Here is a 13,334-nt window from a genome sequence, read left to right as displayed (position 1 = left end):
CACAAACACTGTCAAGGAATTCAAGCGGAATTCAGGCTGAGCTGTAGGGGACCGGCAGTCCCGGCCCCGGCACTTTCCCCTGACGCTGGCTTGCGGAAGCAGCAGGAACTGCCTCCGGCCCCCAGGGCAGGGCAGGTTGGGAAGGGGACACAGCCGCCCAGCAGAACTGGTCTCGCTGGACTCAAGCTATTCTCTTTTTGATTATCTGAGCTTACACCAACAGGCTCACACGAAACGTTTTTTGCCCATGTTAAAGCATTATCATGAATTGGTACCTTTTTGGAGATGTTTCAGAAAGTTACCCATAACATCTAGAACCAGGAGGACACCAACTTTTTTTTATTCCTTAAATGACTGAAACCAAAAGGGACCAATACTAGGACTGGTCCCCAGCCAGTTTATTATTAGCCTAACTGGGCACCAACCTGAGAAGTGTCTCTATCCCCGTTCCTGAACCCACTGTGCAGGTGACTGCAGCATGAGCAACGGAGGGAACCTCCGTAAAACCAATGCCACCGTATGAAATTTCCCAGCTCTCCCGCGAGAGGCCCCGCTCGGCCCCAGGCGGCCGCTCTGGTGGCCGGTCACCACACGCTGCTCTAGGGCAACGTAGCGGGCAACTGTGAACATCCACTTACTTTTCGTTCTCAACCCCAGGATTTAATTCTTACCTGTGCTGTTTGGTTTTAGAGACAAGTTAGGTAACTCTCTAGGGGGAGTAGAAACAGCCATCAAAAAAAAAAATAAAATACACCGCACGACTGGAGTTTTCCTCCAAGGTCTTCAGTAGTAAACGAGGACGCCCTCGCGATGGTGCGGACTGACTCCGGCACGGGAAGCTGCTGTTGCCACAATCCCTCAAAAACTTCACAACATGTGAAAGATGATAATGAGCTGGTATCAAAATACCACGGGAAACAATCAAGTCACTGCATTTGTACATTGTCCTCTCCCTTCATTTTTCTTAGTAGGCATCGAATTTACAATCAAAACATGTGAAATAAACACTGAAATGTCGGCACAGTAATTACACATTCATGGTCTTTTCTGGACTTATGGACCCCAGATTCAAAGGAGCTTATGGCAGCCGGAGGCATATGGAGTTAAGGTACTGCCTTCACATGGGCTTGGGGTAGGGGAAACCCTATACAGAGAGCAGAAGAGAGAGGCAATCCCAACTTGGGAGAACGGATGACTTAAAACCTTTAGTACCATATGATTGGCAGCTCTGAGATCTGAAGTAGCCTTTGGTTCACACAAAAAGGTAACAGTCATGTATTTATTTTCATGTAACATGAAGGGAGTGGTACTTGAAGAAAAATCTCCAGGGATTATCTCTGAAACCATCTAAAATGCTTCATATGGGTTTTAAATTCTTGGGGATGTCCAATTCTGTGAGGGAGGGTGTGTGCTTGTATCTCTATACACACATATATAAAGACAAACCCGCTTTATATATATGTCTACATTCCTATATAAAATCCTCCTACACACACGGACTCAGGCTCTCCCCCTCTCACACATGCACATATAGATATACATAGTCTTTCATTCTCTGAATCACATAAAACATGACACCCTGCTCAAATGTAATTTGCTTAGAGTGATTTGTCTGTTTAAAAAAATTCACAGTTCCTCGACAGTAGTTAAAAATCCCAAATCAGCTGCTGCTGTGAAATACTGTCTCCCTGTACTTGCATGAGGTAGACTTCCCAACTGGGGAAAGAAATCGATAACATGTAAGAAGGAGGGTTAGGTCTTTTTCCTTTTTTGAACGGAAGGCCCCTTTTTGCTTGGTTCTTCCGGCACTGCTGAGGTCTTCGCCAGGGAAGTTTCTTGAGATGACCTGCCCGGCCATTCGGCGATCTCGAACCTCGCCTCCTGAGGAAACGGCGGTGACGCGCAGCCATGCCCTCCCCCCAGCTCTCGAGGAAAGGCCGAAGTGCATGGCTGTGGCTCTGCTTCCTGTCTTCCCTGAGAACTGGCAGGCGGCTGCACAACAGTCTTATGCGGGCAGTTTGCCACCATGTGCGCAATGCTCTGACAGTAATGGCACTTCTTTGGCTGAGGAGGTAGACTACATTCCTTAGCATGATGATCAAGGCCACCACAGTTGTAGCATCTGCAACAGAACAAGGAAAACGTCTCAGAAGCGGGGAGCGTGGGACATAAAATACATTATATTTTTTAATGCTAAAATACACCATCAATGAGATCAACCTCTTTTTAATGCACCCTCTTAATGAGCACATGACGGCTAATTTTAATGACAGTTGCCTCAAGACTGTCTTTGGCAAAACCTTCTAACAAAGTTATAAAGCTAATTGTGCTACATATAATAGTCAATGAAAAACAGGAGTACTAAAACAGGAAAGACTAGTCACTTCCATTTAGAAATAGAAATGATTTTTTTTTAGATTTGAAAGGTCATTTTAAAAGAACAGCTGTAGTCCACTAGAGGGCAGCCGATGGTCAACAAAAACCAACCAGCTAGCTTTAAAAAGAAGTTCATTAAAAAATAAAGCTGTTGACATAATGTGCACTGGCAATATACTCGGCAACTGAGAAAATTATAGAACAAATAAAATCTTATTAGGTTAACATTTCTTCGGGTGTTATATCGACTGTGGAAACCAGTTGAACTGGAAGAATTTTTTCCTTTGTACATATTAAGTAATGCAGTGAAATCTGATATAATGAAGTCAGATGTCTGTGGTGAGTGGTATCTAGCAAATTACGAAGCAATATTAGAGCAATACAGTAAATATCTGAATCAGAAGAAGCTATAGAAGAAAGCTTCTAAACACTTAGATTTGTTAATAAAGGTTGATGTTAGTTCAATTATGGAAAGAATTTATTTTCTTTTCCTTCTGTATGGAATTTGTTTTCCTTTAGGGTAAATTCTTCTAAACTGACATAAACAGAAACCTGTCTGTAATTAACATGTGAATGCACAATGGGGCATGGCTTTGTATGAGATGTTTAAAAATCTGACTTCCAAAAGCTGAACAAGTCAATTATTTGAGAAATATTTGCTTTAGTCAGATTTTCTTTGAAAATTTTACATTCAAAACAACATAAAGAACACAATATTGTATATTTATAAAGGTTTTTAATTTACTTGTTTCTCCAAATGAAATGTTTAAGAGCTTTCTATTTTAAATTTATTTTTAAATACAGTTATGACTCCATAATTCTTAATATGAAGCACAAACAACAGGTTACAACATTTTTTAAAAAGATAACAAGTGGTAACTGTGAGCATCAACTTAAGACTAAACTGACAACAAAATAAAATAATTACATTTGTGGGGATGAATGAAAAAATAGCAAGCATAACACTTATACTACTATATATTTCAAAGACAAACTAAGCTACTACTAACCTACTGAGCACTAGTATTCTATTTTCTGGAACACATTATGGAAGGTGTTTTTTGGTTGTCTGGTTTTTATACATGGTAAATACTAGAATAACTATGGCCTGTTTCTTCAGTTACCAATATTACCTTACAGATTTTAGAATAATAGATTCACAAGATGGGCTTTCATTCTTTGCAATGATTAACAAGTATTTATCCCAGGGAAAAGGAATGCATCATATTTTCAGAAATTTAAGGGAAGAACCAAGAAACTGCTTTTTCTGGTTATTGTGCAATTACATATGTTAGTATAAGAAATTAATAAAAATATTACGACCCAGATTCAATAGTTTCAGCCATGTGTTCTAAGAGATAATGCAAAATTAAAGAATAATTACCAATGAATGACTGAAATTCAGGTCCCCCAAATAACACACTCAAAAAATGGCATCTTTGAAAAATATAACCAGATTACTTACAATGTTTGCCCACATAGTTCTCTTTTCTATGGATAAGCGAATTCTTAAATTAAATCTGCCCATCTATAAAATACCTTCTTTTGAATTAAATGCACTTTCTTGAGGATAACATCCTCTCCAGAGCTCGTTGTGGAAGAGGAGAAAATAGGTTAAAGCCTTCAGTAATAGAACATGCTCTCCGGCAGACACATCAATTTCATCAGTCACTGTGGTATGTGCACTGTGTTATCCAATTCAGGGAACCATTTTGCCCACGCATTTACCAAGAGCCTGATGTCAGGATTCCAGTTTTACAGATGGGGTCTTCCATATTACGCTGTATGTGCATTTACCATTACATTCAGGTTTTAAAAGTTATTTTTAAAGATGCTATATAATTTGGGTTTCCTTGCATTTTGATCTGTTCAGTTAATTCACTCTTCTAGCTTTTCAGATATGTGCTATCATTAGGCCAGACTGTCTTCTACACTGAAAAGATTTGCATTCAGTGTATATGTGCTTAGTCTTAAAAGGGGAGGAGTGGTATTTAATTCTCCTCTTCTATTTAATCATTCAATGTCAATCACTCTTACTAAGAGGGCAGATCACACACCCCATTATGAAACCCCCGTCCTTCCCAAGGGGCTGACACCAAAATGGAAATGTTCAGCTACCTTTCAGCACACAAATGATCCCACACCACATTCTCCACACAAGCTCTACATGGTACTGGTCTCCTCTGTCCACTGTCCACACCTCTCCAAATCAGCCTGCTTTTGTTGGTTTGAATGAATTTTACATTTGATGTGAACATAAAAACAGCATGTGTGCCCTTGTATGGCTGCGTGCTTAACATAAAGACCTAGACTCATAAGCAAAAGACTATATATGAAGAAACTATAATCATCCTTCATTATACATTCTGATAGCCAACCATAAAAAGTAAAATCATTCATGGTAAAGTATTTTATAAAATGATGAACCAATGGCACAAAGGGCATTTTCTCACATATTAAACATAAAGTTAAATAAAAGGGTTCAGATTAGTCTTAAAACTATCAAGTTCTTATAAAATTATAAATAATTCTAACAAGCTAGCACATTCTACAAATATTACTTCTTATTTAAGATGCTTTTTAAGATGGAAAATAACAATCAAATTGGAGCCAGTTTTTTAAAAGACTATTAAAATAAGATTAAAATTTTTAAGTGAAATGAGAATGGTAACAATAGATACAGTAGGATAGAAGCACCTAAACTGGCAAAATAAATAAAAGCAAATCCTTTAGGGCTTTAGAACTATTTTATTACATTATTGAATACGTAATTAGGTGGATCTTAATAAACTCAGCTCAAAAAATTATATTAGTTAATAAATTAATCAAAACATATGCAAAGTACTGAGGATTACAAAATAAAAATTAAAACTCTGATTCTGAAATCAGAATTGAGATCTGCTATAACCCTTAGAGAAATTCTCATTTTGGGGGTCTAACCACAGAAGAACTAAATTATATACACATAGATATTTTTTAATGTTTATTTATTTTTGAGAGAGAGAAAGAGAGAGCATGAGTGGGGAAGAGGCAGAGAGAGAGTGAGACACAGAATCCGAAGCAGCATCCAGGCTCCCAACTGTCAGCACAGAGCCTGACCCAGGGCTTGAGCCCATGAACTGTGAGATCATGACGTGAGCCAAAGTCGGACACTGAACAAGACTGAGCCACCCAGGCACCCCTATATATTCAAATGATAATAGTAACAATGGTTAGAACTGACTCGCCCGACTGAAAACTAGTAGATTGTAATACAGACATTAATTTTTAAATGATACCTCAGTGACTTAGATGAAATAATTCATCAAGCTTACATTCTCCCTGGATCCCAACAGTGATAAAAAGTTGGGGAGAGGGGTGATCCCACACACAGGGAGCCACCTTTGCCTAAAAGTGTAATTTGAAAAATATAACTTGGGCACTTCTAAGTATTTTTTTTCATAATATTTTATTGTCAAATTGATTTCCATACAACAACACCCAGTGCTCTTCCCCACAAGTGCCCTCCTCCATCACCACCACCTCCTTTCCCCCCTCCCCCACTTCTAAGTATTTCAAAGTGTTAACTTAATAAGACTTTATATGGAGGGGTGTCTGGTGGCTCAGTAGGTTAAGTGTCTGACTCTTGATTTTGGCTCAGGTCATGATCTCATGGTTTGTGAGTCTAAGCCCCATATTGGGCTCTGTGCTGACAGTGCAGAGCCTGCTAGGGAATCTCCCTCTGCCTCTCTCTCTTCCCCTTCTCTGTTCTCTCCCTCTAAATAAATTAATTAATTAACAGAATTTATATGGAAAATCAAATCTACATATTGGGGGGTTGGAAGGACCATTAAAGATAAGAATACAGTAATGTGTAAGTTTCTCAAGACCAAACAACAGTTAAGTGCAGTGGTATGAAAGAGTGAGAACAGAGTGAAAAAAAAGGTGCAAGGTATAGGGCAGGAAGAAGGAGTGAAAGCACAAAGGAGGACAAAAATCCCAGGAAAAGAAAACAAAAATCCCAGGAAAAGAAAGATGTAAAAAATGATCAATAAAGTTTCCAAATGGGAGACCAGAAAAGTCACAGGTTGGAAAGAATCCCAGAAACTGATCTGGAGAAAGGATAATTGACTTTTTGAAGAGATTGCTTATCACTATTTACCCTAACACAGTCCAACTAAAATCCGAAATGACTAATGACTTTCAAGTCTACAGTTTTATATACTAATATGACTGAATACTTGATACCTAATCCAATTGTGTGCCCATCAAGCCAGCACCTGGGAGCACTCAAAGCCAGTCTGATAGGAGGAGAAGGGTGGATGGGAGAAATGCCGTCCAAGAACTCAAGAGAGCTAAACAGGAACAGATCCAGAATGTAGTTTCTGATGGAAGCAATCTGCCCACTCTACCCCCTGAGGGTAAAAGACACGGATTCTCCCGGATGCTTTGATATAAGCATCCACACGTTCTTAATTTATACCTGGGTATAGTTTATTCAGTTCACAGGATCTGCCCCAACATACCAAGAGGAGACTTAGAAAACATTGATGAATACAGAGTCAGAAAGACCTTTCAATAGTGCACACATTTTCTTACTTCTATTAAAGCAGTTATTCTTTACATGAATCTGTTTCTTGTATTTCATTCTTCTTATAATCTACTCTTAAGATGTAAGCCAATTAAGCAATAAAACATTTTTGTAAGGTTAATTTTTATGTATTTTTCTTAAGTAGAGTGGGTAAAAACATTTAGACTTTAAAAAATACTGGTTAGTAGTAATTTATAATTAAAAAATTGTTTTTAATACTTTTTATTTATTTTTGAGAGATAGAGAGACAGCTTGAGCAGGGCAGGGTCAAAGACAGAGGGAGACACAGAATCTGAAGCAGGTTCCAGGCTCTGAGCTGTCAAGCACAGAGCCCGACGCAGGGCTCGAACCCACGAACTATGAGATCATGACCTGAGCTAAAGCCAGACATTCAACCAACTGAGCCACCCAGGTGCCCCAATTTATGATTTTTAACATCAGAAAAAAATTATTTGTATCGTTTGAAATACAGAAGCCAGTATCCCCCTAAATTACCTTAACTCGTGCTAAAAACAAAATGATCTATACAGAGTGGGATTAAACATACTGTTAACAGAAATAAAATAATAATAGAAATAATAACAAGGTTCAATTCATTAAAAGCTTACTATGTTCCAGAGACACTGTGCAAAAGGTTTCTAACGTATTATATAATTTAATCCTCTTGCAAACCCTATGTGGTACTACAACATCTACATTGCACGGATGAAAAACTAAGATGAGTTTACAATGAAGGAAGTTTTAACTGAAAATAATAAATTTCCTGGGCTCCTGGGTGGCTCAGTTGGTTAAGCATCTGGCTTCGGTTCAGGTCATGATCTCACGGTTCGTGGGTTCGAGCCCCACGTCGGGCTCTGTGCTGACAGCTAGCTCAGAGCCTGCAGCCTGCTTCAGATTCTGTGTCTCCCTCTCTCTCTGACCCTCCCCTGCTCGCACTGTTTCTCTCTGTCTCTCAAAAATAAATAAAAAACAAAAAATTAAAAAAAATAATAAATCTCAGTTGCTTCTTCATTATATAAAAAAATTATACCCAATAATACCGATGTAAAGTTTATTATGTGTAACTCTATAGAGTACTGTACTTAATGCGCACCCATGCACACACACCGCAGATTTGAAGTAGACTATTTCTTGAGGTTTAGGTTACTGCTCCATTACTATGACGGGGGGATGTGAGCATCTCTCTTTGAATGGTCCAATCTATACAATGAAGGTTGGAGCTAATATAGTCCAGACTCTTCAATGCCAATGCCCAGTTTTATTTCCATTCCTCTTGTACTTCATAGGTTGAAAATTTTTGTCTAATAAATTAGTAAATAATTTTTCCATTTTGCTTAATCACATATTTAACACTGTTAAGTCAGAACTTCAGGATAACATGTTACAATCAGAGCTATCAAGCTAATTCAATAAAATTCCAGTCAAAAAAAGACCTTGAAATTTTAGTTATCCCATAAAGTCATATTACATTGTGAATGAGTTGTTTAGGTCTTAAAACAAATACTGCAATAAGATTCTATTGGTTGCAGAGAATGTAAATTGCGAAGGCCTCTTTTGGAGGGCAACCTGACAGCATATTTTAAAATGTTAATGCACATACCCTCTCCCCCAACAGTGCTTACAGAAATATTCTACTATATTAGAAATATTTTCTAGCGGTATCTGGGGGCGCTCAGCTGGTTGAGTGTCCGACTTCAGCTCAGGTCATGATTTCACAACTCGTCAGTTTGAGCCCCACGTCAGGTTTGCTGCCATCAGCCTGCCAGCGCAGAGCCTGCTTCGGATCCTCTATCTCCCTCTCTTGCCCCTCCCCCACTTGTGCTCTCTCATAAATAAACATTAAAGAAAAAAAGAAATGTATTTCTAAAGTATTTCTATATTCTTTTAGAAATACATTTCTTGGGGCGCCTGGGTGGCTCAGTGGGTTAAGCCTCTGACTTCGGCTCAGGTCAGATCTCACGTTCGTGGGTTCGAGCCCCGCGTCAGGCTCTGTGCTGACAGCTGGCTCAGAGCCTGGAGCCTGCTTTCAGTTCTGTGTCTCCCTCTCTCTCTGCTTCTCCCCCTCTCATGCTCTGTCTCTCTCTGTATCAAAAATAAATAAAACATTAAAGAAAAAAGAAATACATTTCTTTTTTCTTTAATGTTTATTTATTTTAAAAAACATATATGCCTCCTATATAGGTAAAAAATAGAAAAATTAAATGATAATAATATAATAACAATAATTATAAATGCTTATAATCAAAACCAGGTAGTCTGCTATGATCAATGCTCTCTACCACTGAGCTACAAATATGTGAAAATAAAAAAGAAATCAGAGTCCACATACACTGAGAAACACCACAGCTATTAAAAGAAATGAAGTAAAAGAATATTTTTTTAACTGAGGTAGATCTATACGTATTCACGTGGGAAGAGCTCCAAGACAAAGAGCAAGCTGCAAAATACCACACAAATATAGTATAATTCTACTTATGTTTCAAAACCACTGTATATGGTTATAATTGTATGCATTTTTTTAATGCATGAAAAAAACACACAAATGCATGAATAAACCGTAAATTAACAGGGGTTACATCTGAGAAGAAAGGTAACGTGAAGGGGGACTTTCATTTCTACTCTAATTTTTATACAGTTTCTTTTTTAAACAAGAAAATGTATATATTAGTTGTGTAATTAGAAAAAGAGCAATTATAAAGTTCGATCTCCATTTTGTAATTTGACCTTCATTATTCCTGCTCATCATCCGACAGAACCTGTATACCAGCAGTCCTAGAACTGTCTCGGAAGCTTTTATAAAATACTTAGGCCTAGGCACTACTCCGACCAGTTAAGTGAGAGTATCTGAGGTGGAGGCCCCAGTACTTTGTGGAACCTTCCAGGTGATAAACGGTTGAAAGAAAACTGGCTCAGTTAGGCCACCGTAAGAGTAGCTTTTCAGTATTATTTTTAAAAAGCAAAATTCAGTCGGTGTAGTTGCCTTTCAGTTCTTTCTGGTGCACAGTAAATGGCAGGTGTCTGGATGGCTTTGTATTGCCTACTTCTAGTGAGAGGAAGAGTCAGTCTGCTGTGGCACAGAACTGATGGGAATTCAAAACTCTAAACCTGATGGCCATGGAGGGGTGCCTGGTTGGCTCAGTTGGAAGAGCATGTGACTCCTGATCTCAGGGTTGTGAGTTTGGGCCCCACGTTGGGTGTAGAGATTACTACAAAAAATAAACATAAAATAAAAAAACTGCTGGTGGTGGAAATAAATACTCTAGGCCTCCTCCCAACCTCAGTTTCCAGAACATTTAACTAAATTGATCTGGGGTTTGCACTGAGTTCAGATGGTATTTTTTACTTACCAACAACTGTTCTAACCTCTTATCATCAGGTTCTACGATGGGAAATTATCTAGATATCTTGCCCAATTTATTGAATTCAACTGTTTGTAATACCCATGTGATAATTTTCACAAATTGAAATGAAAAACAAAAAAAGCACTTAAGAATATCAACTATGTACAGAGAGAAAATTATTAGAAAAATAACATTAAAAAGAAAATCCATACTAAAGGATACAAGTTTCCAGAATGAAAAGGAGACACATTTCCCAGGGGAACAGATTAATTAAAAAAAAAGAAATCTTTCAGTTATATCTTAGAGTACTAGGGCTAAGATTACAACAATTTTTAGCAAGAAAATTACATCAACATAATGAAAATTAGATGATCTTTAGAAGTCTCAAGACTAGGACTGGAAACAGGAAGAAAATAAAAACATACCTTTAGCATTTGGGAGGAAATCACTTCCAACATAGAAAAAAAAAAGCAGCACAAGTTTGTACTAGAAAGTAGTGGAATGTACGTTAATAGCTGAATGGTAAGATTTATACATTTACATATTTTATGCTGTTTGATGTCTTCTGACTGGTTTTTGGACTAGTGGGCATATGTTTTTGTTCTGGGACACTCTCTCCGATTAATGCCATGGTCTGTCGTCTGTATCATAATGGCAGCCAAAAATGCACCAAAGTACCTTGAAAATCAGCTAAAATATAGTAACAGCTCTACTTGCAAACCTTTCATCATCTTATGAAAATAAAACAATAAGATGGAAAATGTGGGGGCAGGTATGTGATGAATGGCAGCACAGAGTTTCAAGCAAAGTAGGGATAGAGTTTTAAAAGAGAGGAGGGCATGGAACAGGAAGAAAACCATAGGAGAAACAGGCATAAAGGAAGCCTTTTTCATGTAAGGGCACTTCAATCAGGTATAATTATAAGCCAGACGTTTTGGTATTTCACTCCACTATGTGTAGAAGTATTTGGTAGATTTTGTGGCAATCTCACAGAACAATAATCATTTGTTCCGAGTCTGCTACTTTGTACCATAGCTTAAGGAGCATAAACATGAATTCTAGGTCATATGTTAAATCTGTATTTGAAATACAAATGCTATCTCTCTTGTAGGTAACAAACAACATTCCAGACAGGTAATCTGTTCTGGCTAATGGCAAAGTTGAAAAAACAAGGAAAAAAATGTACTTAAACACAGATAACTTGATGCTTTCCAATTTCTTGGAAGTGAAAGCAGTTTGTTATGAAACAGGACCCAATCCTCACATTCAATGGCCATTCTGCCAGCACTGCTTTTATGATCCAACACAAGTAAGGAGAAGTGTCCCGCTCAGGACATCTCTCTGTCTCTCACACACAATCTTTCTCTCTCTCACACACACACTCACACATGTACACACGCCATAAACAGTTCTATAGTGGCAGCATTGCTAACTATCCAAACTGCAGATTAAATTCATCCTTGTTGGAACCAAAGTCTGTTTATCTACTATATTTGGTCACAGTGACCTTTAGATACAGAGTATTTTCAAATTACTGCTGGTATCAAATATAAAGGAAAGATATTCAGTATTTAACTAGAAATGGTTAAAACTGAGTGTCTACTTAGAATGGAGAATCAGGTTATAATATACAATCTGAAAATGTTGGTTCATTTATCTATTACAGCAGTCTTCCTAAAAATTTTAACCCCCCGGGATGCTTGCTTTTCACTAGACCATTTCACATCGCTAGCGTCAGAGGTGTGACACCTGCTGTAAATAAGCATGGGGTCAGCCTGAAGAGATACAATTCCACTCCTGCTTTGGTGTCAACTTTTATAAGTGTTTTTTCTTGTACATCGCATGATTTCTTTCTTTCACTCTGTAAACCAGCCTTATTTTTATGCTGACGTTATTTACAAGTCATTCTGAAGTGATACGTTGAGTTTTTTTTACTATTAAACATGTTGACAGAAGCACAAGCCATTTTAAAAGAGTAGTTTCATCATGATTACTTGATATGTGAAGTAGTAATTTGTTATCTAGAGAAATGAATGTACACGTCAAAACAATGGACAAAAGAATTCAAATACACAATAAAAATACCTTAAAGCATATACACAAAGACTACAAAATGAAAGTGACTAGCTCATATTTTATCACACTTCTCTCTTAAAACATAGAAGAAAGAGACAGCATGAGAAATGTCAAAGGAAAGAAAGATGTACAGAGGTCAGGAATCAATTTCAGTGACATGAATGATGAACGGCACAAGAGAAGGTTAGATAATAGTTTCAGATTTATGCTGGCTTGCAAGCTGGAGGCAACAAGAGGGCTGGGTCAGGTGATGCCGTCTGAGTTTTAGCCAAGGGAGTTTCTATTATCTAGCCAAATGGGTTATTGAAAGCTTTGAAGTTACCATGACTGAGTTACCTTTGGTGCAAGTATTGATGTTTGTTTGTTTGGTGCAAGTATCTATGCATTTGAGTTTCTATGAGATAGAGCACTTAAATATCTTCCAATTGTTGTATTACTAAATTAATATTAGCAATGAATTACTGTTATGTTAGTGAATTAGTAAGAACTGTATGTAAACTTTCCATTTTGACAATGTTTATATGGGTAGCATTAAATGTATTTACAGGGCCTGTTTTAGAGCACGCTGCTTGGTGTGATCTATACAAAATGTACTCTCAGGACTGATTCATGTGCAGGAGGCAACAGAAAACTGTGCTAAACCATCTCCATCTCTATAGCTACTTGAAAATAAAGAGTTACAACTACTCTACTAAAATCACCAATGAAAGGCTCTAATGATCAATAAGTTTGATCTCCTGTTCCAGCACCAGCTCGTGCTGAGGAAAATGATGAGGTACAGATAAGAAGTAGAGGCCCTCTGTCCACTTCCTCTCCAGCCCAATTGGTCTTTCTGTGACTAAGTATCTACCTATTGCCTTTTGCAAAGAATCAGCAGTTCTTAAACTGTTCGCCATGTAGGTAGGTAGGTGAAAACAGAATAAGGAAAATTGCTATTATGTTTAGATAGCCTCCAAAAACAGTGATATTAT

General features: G+C 37.8%; 1 protein-coding gene across 1 annotated transcript in view; it reads right to left on the bottom strand.

Moving 5' to 3' along the window:
- Positions 1–1,594: 1,594 nt before the first annotated feature.
- Positions 1,595–13,334, bottom strand: part of LIN28B (lin-28 homolog B) — a 131,772-nt gene continuing 120,032 nt past the window's right edge. Inside the window, exon 5 of the mRNA XM_029944105.1 lies at positions 1,595–2,122. Coding sequence (XP_029799965.1) covers positions 1,753–2,122 — 370 coding nt within the window. The 3' untranslated portion in view covers positions 1,595–1,752. The remainder of the gene's footprint in view (positions 2,123–13,334) is intronic.

Source organism: Suricata suricatta, chromosome 7 (genome assembly GCF_006229205.1).
Source record: "Suricata suricatta isolate VVHF042 chromosome 7, meerkat_22Aug2017_6uvM2_HiC, whole genome shotgun sequence".
Taxonomy (NCBI): Eukaryota; Metazoa; Chordata; class Mammalia; order Carnivora; family Herpestidae; genus Suricata; species Suricata suricatta.
This window is presented reverse-complemented; position numbering and strand designations above follow the sequence as displayed.